This window comes from Seriola aureovittata, chromosome 2 (genome assembly GCF_021018895.1).
Source record: "Seriola aureovittata isolate HTS-2021-v1 ecotype China chromosome 2, ASM2101889v1, whole genome shotgun sequence".
Lineage (NCBI taxonomy): Eukaryota > Metazoa > Chordata > Actinopteri > Carangiformes > Carangidae > Seriola > Seriola aureovittata.
In genome coordinates, this window is record NC_079365.1 from 27,733,987 (window position 1) to 27,758,748 (window position 24,762).

At 41.7% G+C, this 24,762-nt stretch overlaps 1 protein-coding gene across 3 annotated transcripts in view; it reads right to left on the reverse strand.

Moving 5' to 3' along the window:
• Positions 1 to 24,762, reverse strand: part of LOC130162002 (metabotropic glutamate receptor 7) — a 264,569-nt gene that overhangs the window by 159,454 nt on the left and 80,353 nt on the right. For all 3 annotated transcript variants that reach the window (XM_056365422.1, XM_056365431.1, XM_056365440.1), the window contains exon 2: positions 16,684 to 16,900. In XM_056365422.1, the coding sequence (XP_056221397.1) occupies positions 16,684 to 16,900 (217 nt within the window). The remainder of the gene's footprint in view (positions 1 to 16,683; positions 16,901 to 24,762) is intronic.

Below are 24,762 nucleotides of genomic sequence, written 5' to 3' on the forward strand. Positions count from 1 at the left end.
CACCCCTCCCCTCTTCTGATTGGCTGAGTGTTGTAGCAGATTTCAGGTAAAACACTCAGAGAAACTAAATCCTGCAAGGTTGGACGGTGGGTCCAGGTGGGCCATGTTGGGGGCATGGCTGAGGGCAGTGACTGTACAGGTGTGACATCACAAAGTTACTGAAGTCCTCACAGGTCGTGGACTGAGCTCTTTGATCCTTTCACAGTATTAATATAGAACTTAGACCTGCTTTATAATCAAAAAAGAAATGGAAATCTCCCTTTATACAACATGAGACCTTTAAAAATCAAACAGTGTATGGATGCCATTGACCTGGAGAAAGTTATTCATGTCTTTATTTCATACTGTTTGTGTCCTGCATTCTGTATTAAAAAAAAAAACAAGCACTGAATTCACTGCTTCCAGTCTTTATCCTGGACATGCCAATTAGAAACCCGGTTACATGTACACATAACAAAGACACTGCTGGAGAAATCAGGTGTCTCTAATCCCCCACCCAGATTACACAGACACCCAGCTGCTCATTTACATGACATTTATGAAATCATCTTATTGGAGAAAGCCAGCTGTAACCCGGTTATTGAGGTGGATTTAAAACGTATGGAATAAGTGGCCATTAAGTAAAAAAAAAAGTCTGTTTTCCATATTGCCACACAGCAAGTAATGAAAGGGATAAGGAAGAAAGAAGCGGACAGGGAGATTTCGAGTCAGCATAGATAAACACACTGACAAGAGATGGAGGTAAGAGAGAGAGGCAGAAAAAGAGATAAACATTTGAGACTAACAGAAAGAGAAAAGAGAAAGTAAAAGAAACAATCAGTGGTTGAGTTGGAGTAAAATAAACAGAGAGAGGACGGTGAGGACGCAGAGGATCGAAGGAAAGTCAGAAGAAAGAGGGAGTGTTTACCATTGACAAAGAGAGAGAGAGAGAGAGAGAGAGAGAGGGGGATAGAAAGAGAGGTGGAGAACAGTGCTTCTCGTTTGATTGAGTGCAAAGCATATGGCAAAGCAGAGGCCATTACAAGGTCCTCTGCCTCAGGGGGAAGGGGATAATGGGAATCTCACACTCATCACCGAGAGGCTGAAACCCTCCAACTAAAGGCAGCAGATACAAGTGAGAAAGTCACACACATTCATAATGATACACCAGGGCTGCAGCTAATTACATTTAACTGAATGGTCCATAAAACATCAGAAAATACAGACAATACTGAGTCAACCAGAACTGAAAGATATTAAATTTAATATAACTTAAGCATAATTTTTTTGTTGGCATTTTGATGCTTGATAAACAATTTTAATGATTAATTGATCAACAAAAATAGTTGGCAGTTATTTTTCTGTGGCAGCTCTGTAATATCCACATTACTACATAATCATTTTGGTTTGATCAATATGCGTTTTTAAAGACCAGTTCATTTATTATTAATATTATCATTAATATTTCTAGGTTTAATTTAGAGGTAATAATTAGTTTCAATTTAAATCTACTATATAATTCAGTATCTTTAATATGAGTCTTTTCAAAGCATTAAGTGTTCATTAAAATGACATTTTAAATACACGATACATAAATAATGTTTTAAAATGAATACTTTGGGTCCGTCTGACATCTTAACATCTGTCTAACCTTGATATGACATCATCCATCTTTCAGTATAAAGGCTTTTCATTTACAACTCAAATGTGGCTCTGACGCAAACAAGATCCATACTACCTTCATTGCAGCATCTTTCTTTAAAGGTGCAATTAAACAGCTAATGTTGGGTTTTAACGAATATCCAAATTTGATTTCCAACCAAAATTCAACGCCAGTCCAATACTGGAGGTTGATGTCAAGCCAACGGTTTTTGACGTCAACTGATTTTCATTTCCAAGTGAAAATTACCATCTGTGCAACATTAAAGTTCAACGTCGTTCTGACATTACACCGACGTCCAGTTTCAGCTGGGACGCTGCCAGTTATTTTTCTGCTTCACCTCTGTAATATCCACCTTACTGCATGATCACTTCGGTTGGATCAACATTCATTCATTCATTTTCTACCGCTTATCCTCTAGTAGGGTCGCGGGGGGGCTGGAGCCTATCCCAGCATCTTTTCGGGCGAGAGGCGGGGTACACCCTGGACAGGTCGCCAGTCCATCGCAGGGCAAACACATAGAGACAGTCAACCATTCACACTCGCAGCCACACCTATGGTCAATTTAGAGTATCCCATTAGCCTAGTCCCCATTTTGCATGTCTTTGGACTGTGGGAGGAAGCCGGAGTACCCGGAGAGAACCCACACTTGCACGGGGAGAACATGCAAACTCCACACAGAAAGATCCCACGGCCGAGCCGGGACTCGAACCCGGAAACTCCTTGCTGTGAGGCGACAGCGGTAACCACTGCACCACCATGCAGCCCTGGATCAACATATGTGTTAAAAACCAATTGGGATATTTTTGGGTTAAAGTTACAGGCATCTAATAATTTGTGTCAACTTTAATCTACTATATAACTCAGTTCATATGAGTCTTTTCACGACAAAGCATTAAGTGTTTATCAGAATGATATTGTAAATACATAATACATAATAATGGGAAAGTGGTCTCAGACTTTTGGACCTCACTGTTCATTTCATATGCATATAATATATATTTTTTTATTTGAGTATTGATGTGTGATCTGAAGAGCGTGTAATCCATCACTGCTCAGGAATAATGAAAAAAAATGCTAAAGTTCAATTTAACCATGAAACACTGTTGATTTATTTACTCTCTCCGATCTACATTATTACATGCTCGCAGCATGCACTAGTTTATCACGCTGTAAGGTAATCATCTGTTTACATATCCCATAATGACCGGAGGCGCCCGCTGCAATGCAGGTAGTGCGCGATATGCAAACCGTAGGAATCATTATTTAGAGGAATTTTATGATCTAAAAGTGGAACGATACGACTCTGAACATGTTCAGAGCAAATCATTAGCAGGCTGATGTTTATCTAACATGCAAGTTAAAATTTGATTTTCCTGTGATATTGACAGACGGTGCTGTCAGCTGAGTCAGAGGAGATTTAAACTGCAGCAAATCGGGTCAATATACAGCTCGGGAACATAATCCATTAATAGACTGCACGTATCAGTCTCTCCGCAGTTTGAATCATTATTAACATGCAACTGCGGCCGAATGTGATTGAACAGCTGCTTTAAAAGAACCAGTGAACTCCTGCATGTCACAAAAAAAATCACCTATGCAGCTGCTGAAAAGTGAAGTGTTCATTATCACTTGACATCACCGCACCAGTCATGTATTGGTAGCTGCATAAACTCAGGGTCTGTATTTATTTATTTATTTATTTATTTTTTTTGCAATTAATACGGACTCATACAATTATCTGGATTCCCTGGTAATTGCGTTTTATAAAACACACTGTTCATATTGACACAGATCCATTATTATTTACCATGATAAAGTCAGGATTCTAGAAAAGAAAGTAAATAGGTCTGAGGAGGGAGCAACACTTTAACAACTTATTAAAATATGTTTTATTTGTGCCAGTTTTTGGCTTCCGTACTTGTTTCTGTATTTGATGTTGTACACAAAGTAACTGGCTGCCACAGTCAGATATAATTTGGCTCACAGCATTTTGTCCTGAAGTTCATTTTGAATAAATTGCTAAATGTTTGTCGACATGCCCACTGGAAAAAAAAAAAAAAAGAATCACTTTGTCACTGTGTTACTTTCCTCCTCCTGCATTGTATATACTTCACTGTGTAAGCTGGCAAACACAAAGTACTTCTGCACAACCTGCACACGCAAATTATATTGTGCTGGTACAACAGGATTACTCCACAGGTGAACAAACCTTACCTGTAGTCAGAAACACTGACTGTAACTGAGGCTGTGAAACATTTTCCTGAAGAAACAACAATAATCGTTCAATGAGTTCAGTCTGATTAGATGAGCTCAAAAGTCTCCAGAGCAGAAACACATTCTGGATGAAGGAGGCAGCGTACACAAGCACAACAGTGTGCTGTGTGTTTGTCAGGGTGATGGATAGACTAATATGTGATGTTATGACTGCATTGTCAATGCGGAATATGAGCTGATAAATGAGGTTACACTCAGCGTCTTCATATCTCTGGGTCTTTTTGGATTCTGTACATTTTAATGTGCACAGAAGAAGAAAACACTGAAGTTTGCCTAATCCACCAAAAAAGTCTAGACCTTTTCAGATTTCATTTTGTTAATTTATCAATTTATGTGCGTTTTCCAAGCATGAAACATCTAAATGTTGCTTTAAACTCTCTACAAAGAATAAAAATGTTGCTGAGGAAAAACTGAATCTTTTATTTCCTCTTATCCTGAAGTACCAAGGACGTGACCTCGGCGTCTTCAGTTGTAGCAACAGCAACAGCCCTGAAACGAACCACCACTAAGATCTGATGCCCCGGCGCTGAATTTTAAATTGTTCACCACAGGTTCTGAATCTGTTTTACAGGGAGATTGGAACTATATTTTGCTAAATAGTAAAGGCTTTTACTGTGAAAAGTTCTGTATTAGATTACTTTATCCCAGTTCCAGTCTTTTGACTTCCATTTTAAGCTTCTTGGCTTAACTGAAGGACACGTAGTCTGCTCTTATCTTTCCTCTTTTGGCCTTGAGACAAAATGGATGCAGAGAGATTTGTGGAAGAGCTTTGCCTTCAATTTGACTCCCAGACCGCCGAGAGGAAATTCTCGAGTGTGTGGCACATATGCAAAACATATACACTCACATTCTCTACAAAACAAACTCACGTTCATTTACCAAAGCTCTGTTGAAACGCACTGCAACTTTTTCAAGGACTTCATCTGGATTTGTGATTGGAATTAAAATGTGAAAGTAATGAGATCCCTCACTTCGTCGCTCAGCGTCTTTGTTTGCTGATGTTCACCAGGAGCTAAAATCAGAACAGTCACGAATCTTGGTGGCTGTGCTGATGAGTCACCGGGTGAGTCATGACTGACTGAGACTGCACCTTCCTCTTAATGACCTGTAACTGGGCTGACGGCTCCGTAGGCAGCCTCTGTGTGCTAGTCATTAACTGAGCCAGTGGCACTTTGGTGGAGCGACTGACATGACAGTTTCATGACCAGGCAGCTGCTACGACGGGTTTCTATGGGTTTAAGTGTTTGATGTCTTCAGTGAAAGAGTTATAGCTCTGTATTTCATGCGTCCTTCAGACGCTGACGATGACGGTGTGTGTTTCAAATTATATATCGTGTTTTGTAGAAGCACGTCCCTCATGTTATGACGTGAATCCTCACGGAGTCAAGGCCACTATAATCCAATAATGTAATACTGACCAGCAACATCAGTTTGAAAAGGAAGTTCTCTATAACAAAATCCTCAATGTAACCAGATACGATAAAAAAAAAACACCCAAAGTCTAAACTGAAACCAAAGCCTGAAGTCTAAATAAGTCAATGTCCACCATTGAATATATTGACACGCTGTAAAAACTGCACTAAATACACCTCAAGATGACAGATCTATGATGAAACTGTGAATCTGTATTAAAAAACAATTTAAACACTTCCATTCATTCTTTAGCCATGCCACTGAAATTAAATACTGTGTCTTTCATTGTAAATTCTCCAACTTTAGTCATATGAAAGTACAATAGGTACATGCTTTACATTTTGTATTAGATGTTTTACATTTCTTCTACCAAACACAGGATTACACCTGACATGTGATTCCTTAGACAGTCCAGATGCATTTTTAACAACAGGTGTCAAGAGAAAATAGAGACCATTTGAGAATAGCTCTTACAGGTTTTATTGTGCTAAGCTAACCACACACTAACACTAGTATAACTCCAGTATAAACAACACAACCCGAAGCAAGATTTTTCCTTTTTTCCTTTCATTCCCCTCTCCTCCTTTCAAAGTCCTTGATCTCGGCGTGGTATTGAGCTGATGGGTATCAAAAAGCAGCGGACCGCAGACTCTTCAAATTTTAAACAATGACTAGGCTATAGTTCACACGAAGACTCCACCTTGAAATATTAATGTCGCTTTGGCTCGATCCTGCGGGACGCCATTAAGCTTCCCTTTAAAAAGTTGTTTTGAAATTACTCGACATCAGATGTGGAATTTGCTTATGCAGTGCAAAAAAAGAGAGAAGTATGAAAACAGATCAGTCGGTGCCAGTGTGATGGAGAGATATTACTGTTCGCTGAACTGCGTGAAAGAAGGAAAAAAAACCCTGAAGCGATGGGTTTGTTTTACAAAATGGGATAGTTAGGGGAGTTATTTTGATGAACGTCAACCTCGCCGTGCTGCGATAGGCCGAGCAAACATTACTCCAGCCGCCGCAACGATGAACTATATCACTGAACATGTATGCCATATGACTGATCTCTCCCTGAATTGGATCAGACTAGCTATCATTTGCAGAGTAACACGGCGTGGTCTGATGAAGTAAAGTGAAACCACCTCTCTTTTCATTCATACTATCCTCCTTCCCACCCCCACTCTGCAGTTCCCACTAATGGTGATAAGTATGTGTCACTCCTGTAAGTATGGAAGCAAAGGAGACTAATAAATGGCTGATGGATGCCATCCGGGACTCCCAGGTAATCAAATAGGCAAATTAGGTGCTGCATTAGCTGATGTGCTGCTTCTAATAGCTCTCCAGCCTAATGAATTTATAAATAAACACACTGAGGGGATGTCTGTTTAAGAAGAAGATGGAGGAGGATGAAGAGACAAACAGCTGCAGAGCCAAGGTAAGGAGCCACCATGGAAACAAGACCTAAGGACGGCTGTTGCTGGGGAACACCACACAACAACTGTCAGCAGATATAGCCTTAACAGCACAGCACTAATCTCCACACAGCAAACACTTGAACCAGAGGGTTTGCATTAAATTTCAGGCAAGCTTTCGCAACTTTTGAACTCAACGAACTAAAGAGCTCAACTCTGTTGTTCCTCCACTGTTTCACATACACTGACAGTTTTGCCAAAATATGGCCAATTACACATTTTTGTGTATGTGTGGAGGCTGTGCAACAGTAACCTCGTCTGTATGTAGACGACACAATTATTTATATTTATATATATCGAAATCTCATGTTAATGCTCTTCAGTACTCACCTTCAGTATGATTCTGACAATGTGCAGAATTTATTTCATGCCAACAAAATGATTGTTAAAAAGAATAAATCTTATTGTATGTTTCTTTCACTCCTTCGTCATCATGCTCATTCTTTAAAATGATCTGGTGTTATTACTGATGCTGAGCTTTCTTTCAACGTCCACACAGATAAATAAAAAAGCAAACTGAAGTCTGGGCATTGTGTGTAGGTTCAAACACTGGATTATGCTGATAATGAGCACCATAGTACCGCTAGGTCACATCTTTTATCTTTAAGCGTCCCATATTTTACACTTTTCCGGTGTTTTGTTTGAAGTGTTGATCCATAAGAAGATGTTTTTATGGTTTTAAGACCCAAAACCCATCTCAATGTTGTCTTACATCTCCTCTCTCAGGCTTCTCTCTGGATCTTTAGCAACAACAGGTTGGTGAGCCAATCAGAAGAGAGACTCTGAACCTCTCCTCTGATTGGCTGACTGTTTTCTGAGGGATCAAATAAAAATATCGTTGATTTCAGGTAAACACTCAGAAAAACCAAATTCTGCAAGGCTGGACAGTGGGTCCAGGTGGGCGTGGCTTGGGGCATGGCTGAGAGCAGTGAATGTTTTGTTGTGACATCACAAAGTTACAGAAGTCCTGATGGGTTTTAAGGCGTTTTAAGGCTCAGTTTCTGAATACAGGCTGTGAGTATTTATCTGTGGACTGAGCGCTTTGATACTTTTACAGTATTAATATAGAACCTAGACCTGCTTTCTAATCAAAGAACACATGGAAATCTCACTTTATACAATATGGGACCTTTGAATGGTATTGAAAATGTTTACAGCAGTTTTATTTGGAGAAGTCAGTTTCATATACACCATTGTGATATACATGATAAGATATCTTGCTGTCTTTAAAATTATTTAATATTTTTCTGTGGTTCCTTTGTTTTAATTAATTGTAATACCTTTGATAATTCTATTAATAAGTAATAAATTCTATTGAATTATTCAGAATTCTGTCTTTTTTCTGATTTAAAATCAATTGTTCTAGCATGTAATGTTAATAATTATTAAGAATGTCATGACAATGAAAGTTATTTCTCTTGTTTACTATTTCTGATATTGTATTTTGTTTTGTTCTTTCTTTGTGTTTCTGTATATGTGTTTTTTTAAATAGGCACCACCTAATAGTCAAAGACTTGTTTTTCTTGTGTAAGATGGAGGTACCAACACAGCTAACTTTAAAGCCAACAAGAGGCTGGTGTTTAGTACTTAGTACTGGGTGGGGTATCACTTTATCACTTGACAGGCTCTAAAGAGACTTTTAAAGCAGCCCCTCTGCTCACTGTAAACATTCAAATACTGTCTGAGTTGTTTGTGTTCTGCTTCAGAGGCTCTAATACAGAGGGCGTTAACATCAGTGACAGGGGTGTAATCAAACCCAAGACGTATGATTACTGAGAGACATTCACAGACAGCTGTTTTCTTTTAGGTTACCCACTAGAATAAGCCGTACAAGTACCAGTACAACATGTCATCCAGCAAACAAATGAGGACTAGCGACCTTTGGAGCTACAACAGTGGCTGTGACACAGACGCTTCAATTTGTGTCCTAAAATGACACTCCTGAGTTATAACCCAGCCGAATCTCAACAAAGAGATACGAAATGCATGCGACTTACACTTACACTCTCAGGATATCATCATCTCTGTTGTTCAGTGTGAATAAACCTCTGACCCGAAATATGAGAAAAGTGGAGACTGCATGATTTCATTCAGGAACTTCATGTTTTTAAGTTTTCTTCAGTATCACAGTAATCCAGTGCTGTTGTTTGTACACCCCTGGCTACACTGTGAACAGGAGCTGATCACAGCTGATTCAGCTACTTTTAATGGGACAGTTTCACTACGTGGAAACTAATGGGGGCTAATAAATAACAAAATTATTCACTAAAAATAAATAAACTATGAAATTGTGAGAAGTTAAATGTATTTTAAACAAAGTACAGAGATTGCATAGCATCTTAGTTATTTTCTGCTTGTTTGAAGTCGACTTTGTAATTACTAACGTTACATGAGGTGCAGTCAACTAATATTCAGATTTGTGATATCGCAGCCTCCAGTGAGACGTGTGATTTCATGAACCAGTTTGACATTTATCCGAGTGTCAGCATTGATCATGTAAGAAACCCAGCTATGAAAATACCTTAATTTTTTCAAAGCAAACAGTTGCTGCAGGTAGTTTTTCGTGACTAGTGTGATTTTTACTAACACTCTTCACTCAAATGCTCCACATGGCAAATAGCTCGGAGACATTATTCCCTCCTGCTATACGCTGCCAATACTGAGTTCAGATGGTATTAAGGAGCCCAGTTACACAGTCAGCATTCTCAACCTCTGAAGAAATGGAAGGCAAATATCTCACAGCATTTTTCTTTACAATCCTGCTGATTCAGAGATAATAAGGGCAGGTTCCTGAGGGTCTTCTGGAGTGTGTCTGCATTCAGGAAGCAGCAAAATAATAACTCCTGATTAGAAAGTACCTCTGAGACTTCAGATTTTCTCCCTCAGATGTGCAGATAAGGTTTAATTTCATGTCCAAACCCCGGAACTGACCCGTCCCTGAAAGTTCGTTTTTGTAATTATTTTGCGCATTAAGGTAAAAGTCTGACTGACAATTTGTTTCCCTCATCTTGGCCTGACTGAGGTGGATGTTTGGGTGTGAGATCCAGTTAAAATTTGTTCCTCTGCTAAAGTAGGCTTCTTTATGTACTCATTCACTTTTAAACAAAGCCGTGGACGAGAATATGGAATACTTACTTACAACCACAGGAAAACTCAACATACACTTTTATCCTGGCGTGGCCAAGTATCGACTATGTCTTCAGTATTTTATCAACTGTCAAAGCAGAGCTGTGAAAACATCGAGATGTGTGGAATCTGCTGAGCTTCACACAACACAACTGACTGACACTGAGAAAATGATTCTGTAAAATGACATCTCCGTGTCAACCTGTCAGTACTTCCAGCACTTAGGCTTGACAGCGTAGAGAGGCAAGAATCCTTTTATATCGTTCTTTATTATTGTATAAATGTTTCTTAAATATGATCAAACCTTCATCTAAGTTACAGTAATGAAAAGGTTACAGAGTCATCTCAAAGAGTTTAGATCTTCATCAGTCCACTAGAAGTTCTAGACGTGGGCGTCCAGCTGAGATGACTCCAAAGACACAAAGCAGAATGATCAGCAATGTGACAGAAGCTCAGAGTAACAGCTAAAGGCTTAAAGCGATCATATGAGCTGGTTAACATCTCTGTTCATGAGTCACACACAGATCATGTTGCATGGAGCATGATGTTGGAAGCTGCTGCATAACTGCACCTGAAGTTTGCCAAAAAAAAGTTTTATGGACTGATGAAACTCAGGTTGATTTGCTCTGTCTATGGGGTAAAAAGGCCACTGCCTCCCAACATGAAAACATTAACCCAAAGGTGAAGCAGGGTGGAGGGAGGCTTTGCTGCCTCTGGGCCTGGTCAGCTCCACATCCTCTTACAGGATAACGTCAGGGTGTCTGTCCACCTGTCAGGAGAAGCTGGGTGAGGCAGCAGGACAATAACCCTAAACATCAAAGCAAATCTACTACAGAATGATATAAACTAAGGAAACCCCCCCACCTCTGGAGTGGCCCAGTCAGAGCCCACAGCTTCACCCAGTAGAGATGCTGTGGAATGACCCGAAGAGTCACTCACACGGGACATCCTGAGGATATGTCCGAGCTGAAGCAGCTCTATAACGTTCTAAAAATTATTGATGCTAACAGAGGTTCGAGCAATTATTAAATCCAAGGGTTCACTTACTTTTGCACCAACGCTGTGAATGTCTAATGACTGTGTTCAATAAAGACACAAAAGACTATAACTGTTTGCGTGATATCAGCTCAGGGACACTGTGTTTGTCTGTATTTGTGACTTGGATGAAGACAGGTCACATTTTCATGACCAGTTAAAGCAGATATTTAAAGACATTCCCAAAGGCTTCACTGACTTTTTTTTTTCTTGACAAATATAAACAGTATGAAATTTGCCACTAGAAGCAGAGCGAGCCTCCTCTGATGTCTCATATACTGTTATACATGTTATCTATTCCAACACATTGGACTTGGAATACATTCCCTCATAAATAAAAAAGCAATTTTTGAGAATATGGATCCTCTTTTCCCGACACTGAATTTATGTTGTCTCTGTTTATACACACGGAGATGCATTTTGATCAATGAATGGTCATATTTTGGTAAATATGTTTTCAGTCAGATGTGTCTGTTCCTCTGCATCTTATTAAGCAGAATCCAATTGAAGAACATGTATATTTTAATGATGGAGAGAAAACACATGCAGAGTTTCTTTCTATTTCATAATTAAATACAATAATCAGCACCAATGCAAATGAAAATGAAGTTCTTAACAGCTCAGTTTTCAAATAACCCAATGAGAGCAAGGTCTATTTAGAAATAAAAGTCCTGTTCACTTTTCCTTCAACTGTCTGGATGATTCATGTCCTCTCAGTCTGAGAAGAGCTCCAACTGCCAAAGGATGAACAACTGTGTTAGAAAATAGCTACAAGAAGCCTGTGGCCATTAACACCGAAGGAGAGGACTACGACTCCCAGGGTGCATTTCAGCGAGAAAAATCTCATCAAAGAGCTTGTCACACGTGCCGCTGTAACAGTTGGTGAAAGCTCAAAACATTCAAAATTTTACAATCTGCAGCTTCAGTCGCGTCACTTTTGGTCTCTGGGTCGGTTTTGGATTTGAATTAAGTAACCATGACTACGTGCTTTGTTCTCGACTACTACAATTTGAAAAAAAAAACATTTAAAAAAAATGTGCTGCTTCTCTGATCCACGTCTCTCACACACACACACACCTTCTTCTCCACAGCACCAATGGCAGAGGATCATGGGTATATAAGTATTTACAGCTGTCTGCCAAACTGATGTCTTTAAGAGTTGAACTAAAAAGTTAGAACCACGCAAACTGGTGGGCAGAACATAAACATGGATTACGGTCATATGATACAGACTGAGCAGCTAACGGAGGTCAGCAGGGTGTCGGCTCACCCTTGACCCCTTGTAAGAAGACCACTGGTCCTTTTGCTGGCGAACAAACATGGGGATTTAACAGGGTTACATGAAAGTAAAACAGATTTCATGGAGCAGAGGATTGTGGATTTGTATATTTTTTTTAGATAATAACCTTTATTTTAAGGATATTTGATAACTGCAGTCTTTCTGACAGGCGACATGATCTGCTGGACAGAATTCTTAGCAAAAGAAATGCTTTAGAAATTTAATCTGTCTCATGTATCACAGTGTTGTACACAGATTTACAATTAAGGCCCCATCACGCTGCTGGAGGCTTGTTTACTTCATCTATATGTGGCAGCAGTAGACGTGGGTGTCAGTCTTTGACAATCTCTTCACGTCTTCTCATTTGCTTTCCTGCCACAACACGCTGATGCTCTTGTAATGAAAGAGAAGAGTCGAGAGCCGCATCATCCCGGAGAGGAAAACCCCAGACTCCAAACGCAAATATTTGGCAGCTTACATGTGAAGTTCCTGTTTGTCGGCACAGCGAGCGCACCGTGAGACAGCGTGCGTTGTAACCGCAGTCGTGTTGTAGCCTCGGCTGTAGCGAGGAGCCGCTTGGCTTATCAGACGCTGGAGAGCGACTGAGGGAGAAGTTGTGGAAGAAGCCTGAGAAAAACTTCCTGCTAATCAGTCTCCAACCACCTGATTAATCACTCTGGAGGTGTCCTCCCTGCATTACTGCCTGCGTGTGTGTGTGTGTGTGTGTGTGTGTGTGTAGGCCCTTATCTTCAACGCCCCGCCGGAAACGAACACTGTCTAATTATATTACCGGCTCTGTGTTCGTGCATGTGCGCGCAAGAGCTGTGGATGTGTGTCTGTCAACTGATAGAAGGAACCTCCCGCAATCAATACATAGTGGATTACTCCCAAATCTGCAGATAACCTAGAAAGACCTGCACGCTTCTCAAACACACACACACACACACACACAGAAACAGAGCTCCTTTATCAAATATCTATCAGCCGAACAGTGGGCTAAGAAGGCGTAGTCGTATTCTTGGGTTGATAGCATCAGATATGAGAGGATTTAGGAGCAATTACCGAATCTGCACAATGACCAGACTCTGTTAAAAGACACAGTCCTCCTGGATTTATCATTCGTTTCAGAATCTGAAATTCCTCACTGCCTCGTGGTGGCCTGCACCACTGGATGCCGCACAGCGCAGAGCTTGTAACCACACCACATGTCACACTGCCTGAAGGGATGCAGGACAAACGGCTGGATGTTCAATCTACTGTCCCTTCACACCGAGACTTGGTTAATTTACCGTGGTAAGGCTTTGTTTTTTTTTATGCATTCAGCTGTAGCGCACCGTCCATCCCGGTCAAGGGGCCGTTTTCACGAAACACCCTGAGGCTAAAAAGTAAGGACTAACTGGATGACATAGGAGAGGAACTCCTTAAAGATGAGGGTCAGATCAGTCATGACTTTAAGACTCTGGGAGTGACTCACAAAGCAGGTCCTCGCTCTGAGAGAAGGGTTTTTGGTCCAGAGGACTCATGAATCACAGAGCTGCTCACAGCTGCTGCAGGGAATGAACCTTGTTATATCAGCACTTTGTGGAGAAAGAAAAAAATCCAATGACTTTAAAAGAACATTTTGATGACGGGTGTCTTAATTAGGTTCCAATCAGCTCGCTGACAAATTGAACCAATCCAGTAACAGCAGAGATAATGATTTGAACGGCTCTCCGTGACTATGACAGACACACAGGGTGATGGAGCCATCTGCCAGAATTATACATTAAATCAAGAATTAACTCTTCAGTTTTGTTTGGCAGTTCATTAAGTCCATATTAAATATTCTCTAAATGCAATAAATACATAAACAAAGCCGTTTTTCTGCAGCTTTGTGAAACGCCCGAGAAAGCCTGGAGCTGAAACTGCTGCTGGTCATTAGCCGACCATCCGTACTTATCTGCAAGTGCTGATGACTATACTCCATTAACTTCTCTTGTTTTTCTGATGAAATATTACGGACATTTTTTTAAATTCAATTTTACTTGGTGTGCACAAAAGTGGATCGACAATTAGGATTGAATGAATGAATTTTTGTTACCAAACTGACGCCACAAAGTGATTCAGGTCTGGGCCTGATCCTGCAAACATTTTTTTTTGGTTATATTCACATTAAACTCAAGCAGCTACAGTATTTTTGTATTCACTTCTTACATGAGAGTCCGGCCACTGGTTTTATCTGCTCATTACCATTAAAAATGAGAACGCAGTTGGGGATTAAGGCTCCAAGATTTTTCCTGAATGTGCTTTCAAAGAGAACCTGTTGTAAAGATAAAGAGGCTGAACACTGCTCGGGGTAACACTGAGAAGGACCGCTGTGCAAGTCTTTTTTTTTTTTTTTTTTTTAAATCAAATCACTGTTCAAAAAGCACCACAGATCAACGATGTGCTGTGCTTTTGTGGAAATATCGGGGCGACTGTTTGTTGTTAGACAGTTAAGAGATTTCTGGGCGTCCTCTGCGCTCCCTGGCAGCGCCGTGTCCTTTAATAATCCTCTAAAAAAAAAAAAACTCCAGCACATAAATGTCAGGACACATCCCGACTGGTGGGTTGTGAAGAGTCATCAGATTGTTCTAAATGTCACTGAGATTATTCGGAGAGCAATCAACATCACTGTATACTCTAATTAATTCCTTTTTAGCTTCTGTGAGTCACCAGTTTATATCAGATCTGTTTCATGTTTCGCAGGTAGGGAGACGGATTCTTTTACTTTCGTGCTGAGAAACAGAGGAAAAGTGGCGGGGTGTGCGTCTGAGTCCTAGAAGCGTTAAGACTGGCACAATAGTTCAAGGTCAGAATTAAAACTCATGTTAACAGAGCGGTTTTCATAATCTGACACTGATCGCACCCTACGAAAATAGAACCTGAGATAACTATGCCAAATTTGCTATCAGCACTTCCTGTTCGCACCGTAGCCGTAATTGTACAGACAGTTATCAGCGGATTATCTTGATGGTGAAGAAATCTTACAAACATGATGATCAAGTTTGACGTCCTCTGGAACTTGTCATTCGCATCAAATCATTAAATTATTGTTTCAGGTCTGTGTGCTCAGAGTTAAAAAGGAGTTTGAGTTTTGATGGCAACTGAAGCGATCAGGCATTAAAGGTTTTAAAGTAGCTTAGCAGCCGTAGCTGCAACAGCTGACTGTGTTGAAAAGTGAGCTAAGAACAGACGCCACCTCTAGTGCCATATGTTTAATTTCCAACTCGAGATGTTCAGATACGGATTCTGATACCTGAACCTTTATCAGCCAATACTGACTATCGATCTCATACCAACGCGTTATATAAATATATATTTGAACAGCTGAATGCTACTGACCCCGTAGGGATGTGATGTGATTGCTTTCATTGTTTTGTGGCATGGCTCAGGTTAAACCTTTAGTAAAACATGAACAAACACATGAATGCCATAGAATCTCTCTCTCTATCTCTCTTTTTATTTTTACTTTTACAGTGATCAACGGCTTATACAGATCAAAAAGCTTGGGACAGAACCATTCCCATACTAATACTATATGCTATAACAATGCTATAAATAATTTGCTTGTAATAATGAAGTATTCTGCCTACACTGTTCATTTTGGGTCTTTTCAAACTGGACAACATATTGAAAAATAATTTAAACCTGCTATTGTAGGCTTCTTCTGCAAACTGTCGTCTCGTCTCAGCGTGTGTGTGTGTGTGTGTGTGTGTGTGTGTGTGTGTCACTCACTGACACGAGTCACAGTGACTGGCTGAGTAGCATTACGTGACCAGTGCCATAAAGGCAAGAATAGCTGTGCCAGTTAAAACAGAAACATTTAGTCAAAAAAATGTAATGATTCTCTATCATTTATAGATCTGGGTCCGGATCCAGCTTTGGACCTTGACTGTAATCCGCCCATTAGTGACCACAGCCAAAGGCTAACGTTACGCCGTTTACCACAAATCAATTCTGTTTTTTTTCCACTCTAAAACCGTAGCTGCCAGTGGCTGCAGAGTGCAACTCCCCCGTGCAGGCTACTGTTTTAGGGCAATGAAGAAGAATTGATTTCTGGGCATAAAACTATAAAGTTTATCAATACATTATGTGGTATCGGATCGTGCATAGACTCGCGTACTCGCCGATTCCTGATCCAGTTTTTTAAGGCAGATACTTGCAACCATGTTTTCAGGGTCTGAATCAGGTCAAGGTCTGGATTGGTTAAACATGTTGTCAGCATATCTAAAAAATTCATGGTGTCTGTGTGGATGTAATTAATTGTATTACATATTTTGGAAGAAGGGGTTTGTGGTGAAATGTCACCAGGACATAAACCTGTGCCGGTTAACACGATGCAAAACACACTCATCCACCGATCGATCGTCACCACATAAACCATCTGCTGCTTGTCTTCAGACCGTGATGCACCACTCTCTTACCTGCTTCTCTGGAGAGCTGCATGAAGGCGTCCACCCCCTTCTCCCCGTAGCTGCCCTCCGAGGCCACGGTGGAGACGTAGTTCCAGCCCATGGCCTTGACGATGTCCACCATCGCCTGAGCCTGGAAACTGTCAGGAGGGACGACCCGAGAGAAGAAGTCGTAGCGCCGGTCGTCGCTCAGCTCCGGAGCGGTGGAGGCGTAGCTGATCTGAGGGATCTGGAGAGAGGGAGAGGAAGAGGGGGAAGGAGAAGAAACGAGGAGTTAGACCCTGTTGAGGATTTGGAAACGAATGTGTTGCTACGGAGAAGTTTATATGGACTAGTGTAAAAGTCGTAAAGGGAGAAGTGAAATGATCTGATGATGTTTTATCATCCTTTTTTCCATTAGATTTTCCTTCACACTATGTACTGGAGCTCTGCAAGTTGGCATTATTGTTGCATAAAATCATTGTGACACGCAACAGAGATTTTATTAAAGACACAAACCCCTTTATTTTAATTATGTCGATATGATTAAAACCTGTGGGAACAAGAACTTTAATTCAGTGTAGCTGATCAACAGACAGGTCTTTAAAATATGGAGCTGCAGTCGAAATGATTGAATTGGAGATTGAATTTGGCTAAAATAATGACTTCCTCTCAGAGCCCCTGCTAATCTATGTGAGGTAACTTCAGCCCTGACTTCAGAAGTTAAGTGTAAATGTGGGACGATTCTCTGTTTGCTGGAGAAAAAGGAGTTTGACACAGTAATGAGTAAAAAGGCGTTTGTGGTAATTACACAAAATCTGTGTGAGGTCAGGGATTATTTGATCTCTTCCCATCAAGGTCTCCGCTAATGGCCGGTAAAAATGAAAATTCCAATCCGTCCCGCAAGGAAAAATCTCGGAGAAAAGTTGCAAATCTCCCACACTAGATATTTGTTCCAATTACCCTTTGATCTGCCGGGAGAAGGAATGCACTCACACACTCACATTATGTATGGGTTAAAAGTCTGATGCATGCTGATGTTATGCAGCTCTGTCCGCAGAGAAGGTTAAACGCTCAACCCAGGGTTTATCATGCAGGGTTCATTATTTTTGGTTCTATGTTTCATGAAAAAAGAAAAAGAAAATAAGTAACATAAAGAGACTGGATTTAAAAAAATTCCACTAAAACCAAACATTTTTTTTGGACTTAAACGCATAATCAGCAGCTTCACACACACACACACACACACACACACACACACAGGTCTGACCACTGGGAGCAGCCATTCAGGGCTCAGTGTCTTGTCCAGGTGGAGCAGGGGATTGAACCACCAACCCTGTGATCAGTGATCGACCCTGCTCCGCCTCCTGAGACACAGCTGCTCACATTCTAGCATCTTATCTTAACTCTTAATAACACGTTCTTTTTACCGAGTTAGCTGCAAATAAAACAAAATCTTCATATCATTTATTATTGTTTCATAAACTATTGGCCAGAGAGACAATTGTAGTGATGAAAGTTCGAATGAGTGCAGGGTGAGGTTGGTGCAGGCGGCAGAGCTGGATTTGATGTAGTCGATGGGCGGTCAGCGACAGATCATGACAAGCTAGCTAACCAGCAGTAGGCGTTGGATTTTATTCAAAATGCAAAAATGTCAAATAAAAATTCTGAAGAAGAGAGGCTGCGAAAGAGAGGAAGAGGAGTAACAGACAGCATCAGTCAGAAAAGAGCCATCTAAGGAAAAGTGGGACAGCGACGCCGGGACGCTCCTCCACCCTCCAGCTCCTCTAACCCACAAACCGACCGCTCCAGCCACCACCTTCTGGCTCCTCTAACTCACTATCAACCAACTCCAATTAATGCTGCAGGACACGTAGACGCCTCTCTCACTCGAACAAACCTCCATTTCAGCCTAAATGACTCTCTTTCCTGCAGCAGGGAAGCTTGTAGTCATTGTGAAAATAGAGCGGGCCACACTTGTGAGGTTACTGTTGCTATTAGAGAATCTGACGTGACGTAGATACATGTTCGGTGCTGCAGAGCTTCAGCGAGAAGACCGTGATTCCAGCTTCGACACTGCTTTCATGCAACAGTTGTGCTATATTGTGTTATTGGCGAGAATCACCGCAGCGTTAAATGAAGACGTAATGTTGCAGCTCTCCTCCACCACCTGGCAGAGTGAAAACTGTGATGGTTGTTGATGTACAGATTATTTTTTTGTCGTGGTTCTTGCACATCTTATATATCCAACAGACGCACCTCAATTAATATTTCTGAGCTACGCTAACTGCTGACAGGCGGAAAGAAAAAGTCTGGGAATCAGCTTCACTGCTGCTGCTGCTCGCGAAGCTCTTTCCTGCGACGTTCGGTAATAATTGAAAGCGACTCCGATGAGTCTGGCAACATTTTTTAATCAGAGAACAATGTTCAGAAAGATTTTAGTAAGAAAATCAATGTCAAACCATTTAAAGTGATTTTTCGTCCACACCCAGTCAAAGGACCCCTCCCCCAGTGATACTGCATATGTCATTTATAATAAAACTTTTGTGAGAAGACAATCAGGTTGAAAAAAAGCTCAGGATTATAGGATTGGGTGAAAAATGGTCACTGCTTCCAATCATCTATGCATGTTAGGACGCCTATTTACCACAATAGAAAGGAAAGTTAAACGACAGAGTGTCAGGTTTTATGTGGTCACAGCGGCCTGTCAGTGTCGGGCTGAATGCGGTGATGCAACCGCAGCGGTGAAGCGAAGCGTCAGAGCCCGAGGTCTTTACCAAGCTGTGGCGCTTCAGTGGCTGTGTCCTTGGAATGTAGCTGAAATGTGTTTAAAGTTTTATAGTTTCTGACTCAAGATGCCACAAAGGCCACCTCATCTGGCCTGTGGGGAACGATGCTGCATCACACGCACGCGCGCATGCACGCTCACACACTCACACACTCACTCTGTTGCAAATGCATATAAAGCAAAATGAAAAGCACAAAAGTTATTGAGTGAATGTACTGTTGCACACACCAGAACAGAAAATAAAAAATGAATACACAAACACACACACACATACACAGTGTGGGGTGGTTTTTGGCTGAATCATGGGTGGAGGCCTACAGCATGAAAACACAATGAAACCTCAGGGAAGTAGAAACACCTTCAACCTGTTGTTCCTGCTTCATTACTAGTTACTGGAAGCAGCAACACTTCCTGTGGACATCATCCTGCCTCCCAGTGAGAGACGGAGGACATCAGGGTCACAAAGACAGACAGAGAGAATGACTGATCATTTACCCACCACTGCTACTTTCACAACAAGCAATAGATGCCTTTCTCCAAAGAAGCATGTACTTTATAATCAGATGTAGTAGGAGGTAGAGGTCTGAGACGGACCTGTGGAGAATATTTGTTGACAAGATCCAAAATAATAAAGATAAATGAAGATAATTAGCCCCAGAATTACTTCATTTTATCCTATTAGAAATTTGTGTTAAATCCTCTAATTTGGGTCTAAATGAGTGAGTTCTGACCAAAAATGTGTTTTGAGAGGTCACAGTGACCTTGGCCTTTGACCTTTGACCCTCATAATCTAATCAGATCATCTGTGAATCCAAGTGAATGTTTGTGCCAAATCTGAAGAAGTTCCCTCACAAAATCTGTAAATATTAACTTTTTTCTTTTTCAGTATTTGCAGCTAGGCTAGCAGCACGGTCGGACTTTAACAGCACCGGCTCGAAGCTGTTATCAGAAAGCTCAGACCTGCCAGCAACCTGTGCCGCATATCTTAGGACCTGATGTTACAACTCTCTTCATGAGCCCTTAAACCTAGTTGATGTCGCCTCCTGTGGGCTGGATCAGCGGCTGCCAGATGTTATACTCCTCACCCGCGATAAGGCCGCTGAAGAGCAGCGGCTCCTCAAAACGGCCGTATTGGTGGTGACACAGCGGGAGCGCCCGAGCGCCCTTCAGACCTGGCCCTGCTTTCAAAAGCAATGCGGAGAATGGCGCGAGGCCAGCCACGTCCACCTCCTCAGGCTCCGGCGGACACAGCTGCTCGTCATGAGCCGAGGTCGCCAGATCTGCTCAGCGGCAAAGCAGCTCTCCCTCTTTTCAGTGACAAGCACACACACACACACACACACACACACACACACACACACACACACACACACACACACACACACACATACATACTGTTCCAGTTACACAGATGACCCGTGTCCCTCCCTGGATTTGTATTATTCTGGTCACACACACACACACACACACACAACACACACACACACACACACACACACAAACACACAAACACACACACACACACAAGGTGGCAATGATGAAAAGGGATGGACACCGAGTACAGGTTGAGTACAGCACTTACAGGAGGTATTACCTTTTGTTCTGTCTCTCAGTCTGAATCTGACAAAAAAAATATGTAGGAAGGAAGGAAGGAAAGAAAGAAGGAAGGAAGGAAGGAAGGACTGAGTGACAGAGAGAGAAAGGAATCATTAAAGTGGAGGATGAATCCCCATTATCCCCAGTGCCCATTAGTCTGTCCCACTGTGTGACATAAAGGATATGTGCCACCTGCGCACAGTGAACATCATCTAAATAAGCTGAAGTTGCAGGTGGGAGGTGAGACTAATGACAGGTCTGACAAGAGAGGAAGAGAAAGACAAGTGAGAAAATGCCAGCCGGCAGAGCTGCTGTAAAGTAGGAGGACAGCACTCCAACGTGAGAGAGATGAAGTGACGCTACATCACTTTGTCACACAGGCAATTCACTGCGGTCCACAGGTAATTCTCGTATTACACCAATATTACTTTTCAATTCGATGTAGTTGACATCCAGCAGCAACAGGTGACTGTTATTAAACCGTTTTCAGACTTCTTGCTACATTTTCAGGCTGCGCTGTGTGAAGCTGCAACGATGATCTTTTTCTGAATTAATTCATGAACTGTTGCTTTGCAATGCCAAAGTCCAGTGTCCAAAAACATAAGATTACTGATTACTGTTTCTCACAGGACAATCCTCTGACTGTCCACCTGCCTCTCTCTCTCTCTCTCTCTCTCTCTCTCTCTCTCTCTCTCAGCACAGTTAAAGTGTCCACTCTTGCCTGAGGAAAGCGAGTTTCCACTGGTCTCTGTGGGACAGCTAAGAGGGGATTCGTTGAGGCTGTGGTGGTCACTGTGGGAGTCTACAGAGGGGGTGGGGGGTGTGGGGGGGCCCTCCTCCTGAGATTTGTGTCAGCAGAAACTGACTCAACTCCAGTGCTGTCATCTCTGAGCCGGAGGGGCTTCAGTGAAAATAGGAAAGAAAAGTGGAATAAGTGATGGGTGGAGGTGAAACTCCTCCTCAGCTTGAAGACGTGAGCAGCTATAGTTGGTGATTTTATTTATCGTGTCACGCACGACCCCAAAATACTGTCAGAAAAAAAACTGAATGTCTAAGAACTACTTCTTCGAGAAGAAGAAGTAACTTCAGACTCCTAAAAAACATCCATCCAGAGGAACTCACTTTTAGCCCTTCAACCATCATATAATGAACAATAAAACATGAAACGACTTCATCTTCATTAAAACCACATGACAGCCTCTTTTCTTCTCTCCTCTCTTCTGCTCATGAGACAATGTGTCAGTGATTGAGATTTGAGCCAAACTTCAACAGACCGTCCCTCAGACTGTGTGTTTGACTGACAGAGTAAATTATAGGCAGTGTTTTTTTATTAACTCACTTAATTGCAAAAAAAAGAATGTATACATACAATTGACGAGACCACAAACGACATCCACAAGATTTAGAAAATAAATAAATATAATAAAAATCATACCAAAAAAAAAAAAAGTCATTGCACATTTTACAGAGTCTGTCAGTTAATTAAGTCGTAGTCCTATCATCATTTAAAACCCCCGGGTTTATCCTCTGGTGTCTGAGTGTTTCAACTTCTCGAGCGTTAAATGCACCTCCACATCATCATCCGTCATCCACATCACTTCAACTCTACATTTTATTGTTATGCATGGAGGAGGAAATGATTTACACTCACACTTTGCAGACACCTGCCAACACTTTGATGAATTGCACTTCATTTTAAACCGGAGATGCGATGCCAAAGACTTTAATTAGTCCGGTAAATTAGGTAGTAAGTCCTTATGAAAGAAGCAGGCACCGAAACCTGCAAACATTCAGCTGGTCAACAGGTGGGCGGACTGAACAAGGAACCCTGTAGCTGCTCATACTGGGCTTTGTTATCCTCAGCTGCTGAATTACGATTGTGGAAAGTTGGATATCGAGTGTTTACAAGAGGTGTCCTTTCTTTCCCACCGTACATGAACGGAAAATAAAACGACCTCTGACGGTGAAGAATATTCCTCTGCAGTGAATCTGCGTGTTCGAGAATAAAAAAAAAAGAGAGAGGAAACAAATGAATACAAACACAGGTGAGTGATGTGAGGGATAAATGAAATAAAAATAAATAAATAAATAAATAAAATAAAGTAGCTGTGTGTTTGAACCCTGAAGTTTGGCAGCAAACCAATCCCTCCCCCTCTCTGCCCCCCCTTTGATAGATTAGACTCATAAGTGGCTTGGTCATCCCTCTCTCCCTCTATCATACCTGCTGGCATCCCTCTTTCTTCCCCTGGACATGGAAAGGTCAGCGCCTTGACAGCTTCAATAAAACACAACCTGCACTACAATGTGACAATTGCTAAACCCCGCATTGATCTGAGACACAGAGGTAGAGACGGAGAGAGAGAGAGAGAGAGAGAGGCAAACATGACCTGAGCTGGAAGGTGACAGTAGCTAAAGCTGCATTGATCCAAGACAGGTGGCAATAGATGGGGTGTGTGTGTGTGTGTGTGTGTGTGTGGGGGGGGGGGGTCGGCGGCAAGTGATAGACACTGAAAGCACTGAAGGGAGTGAGGGTAAAAGAAGAAACAGGAGGAGGAGGAGGAAGAGTAAGAGTGGAGAATGACAATGCGACAGGGAGAGATCCAAAATTGATTCAAAGGCCCAGAAGCTCGTCTGAACCTGAGCGGAATAAGAAAGGAGTCAAAGTCATTCGGAAAGAAACACAGAGAGTGAGAAAAACAGTCGGTGTGACCACCGTGATACACTGAACAAGGTTATTGACATTTCCATCTGACATTTGTGCGAGTCTCAGACGGCAGAGGACTTGAAGTTATTGACCTTCTGCTGAACGCCGATGTCTATTAAATGAGTGTGTTTGTCTGGGATGATTTGTGACAGCGGGGTAGCGCCCGTGTCCCGTGGCCTTTTTGCCTTTCACGTACGTGCTGAACTTCCTGTCAGAGGGGTCAGCGCCCACTGTCAGAGGTCAGAGTGTCGGCATGGATACGGCACAGGTGGAGGGATGGAGGGGTTTGGACTTTAAATTGTTTGTTACTTGTAGTGCATACTGTGCTGTGACCATGGAAACGTTTCATTCCTATTGGTTGGCAGGTGCCCATTATTATTGTGTAACAAATAAAGAGCTCAAAAATAGAAGAAGAAAAAAAAAAAAAAAGCCACAGGCCAAGCTGAAGGATTATCAAAATACTGTAGGAGCTTTTTCTAATTACCACAGCAGCGCTGAACATTAATTAGACAGATTAAACACTGTGTATGAATGCATGGGTGTGTGTGTGTGTGTGTACATGGTGTTACGTCATTAGTCGCCGGCCCTGGTTTTACTCTCCCTTGTCACTGTACGCATGTATCTCTGACAGATCTCTCTATTCTCTACTAATTAGCCAGCAGGCCACATCTGGTGCAGTGTTAGACAGTGTGAACAGCCAAACTGAAGCAAATGGAGTTGACAGGGCCAACGCAGCACATATGGTACAGAGCACCGGGGCTGCTGCTGATGCACTGACCGGACACCATTCTGCAGTATATGTGTGTGTGTGTGTGTGTGTGTGTGTGTGTGTGTGTGTGTGTGTTTGTGCGTGCATGTTTGGAATTTACTGTGGTGTGTGTATGAATGTGTCATCTTACAGACAGAGGTTTTTAATCACAGGGGAAATTTCTGTATATGAATGAATGGGGGGGTAATATATACATTTCAATAGTTAAACATGAAAAAAAATAGTTACTAGGAATGGAAATTGACTTCTATCATT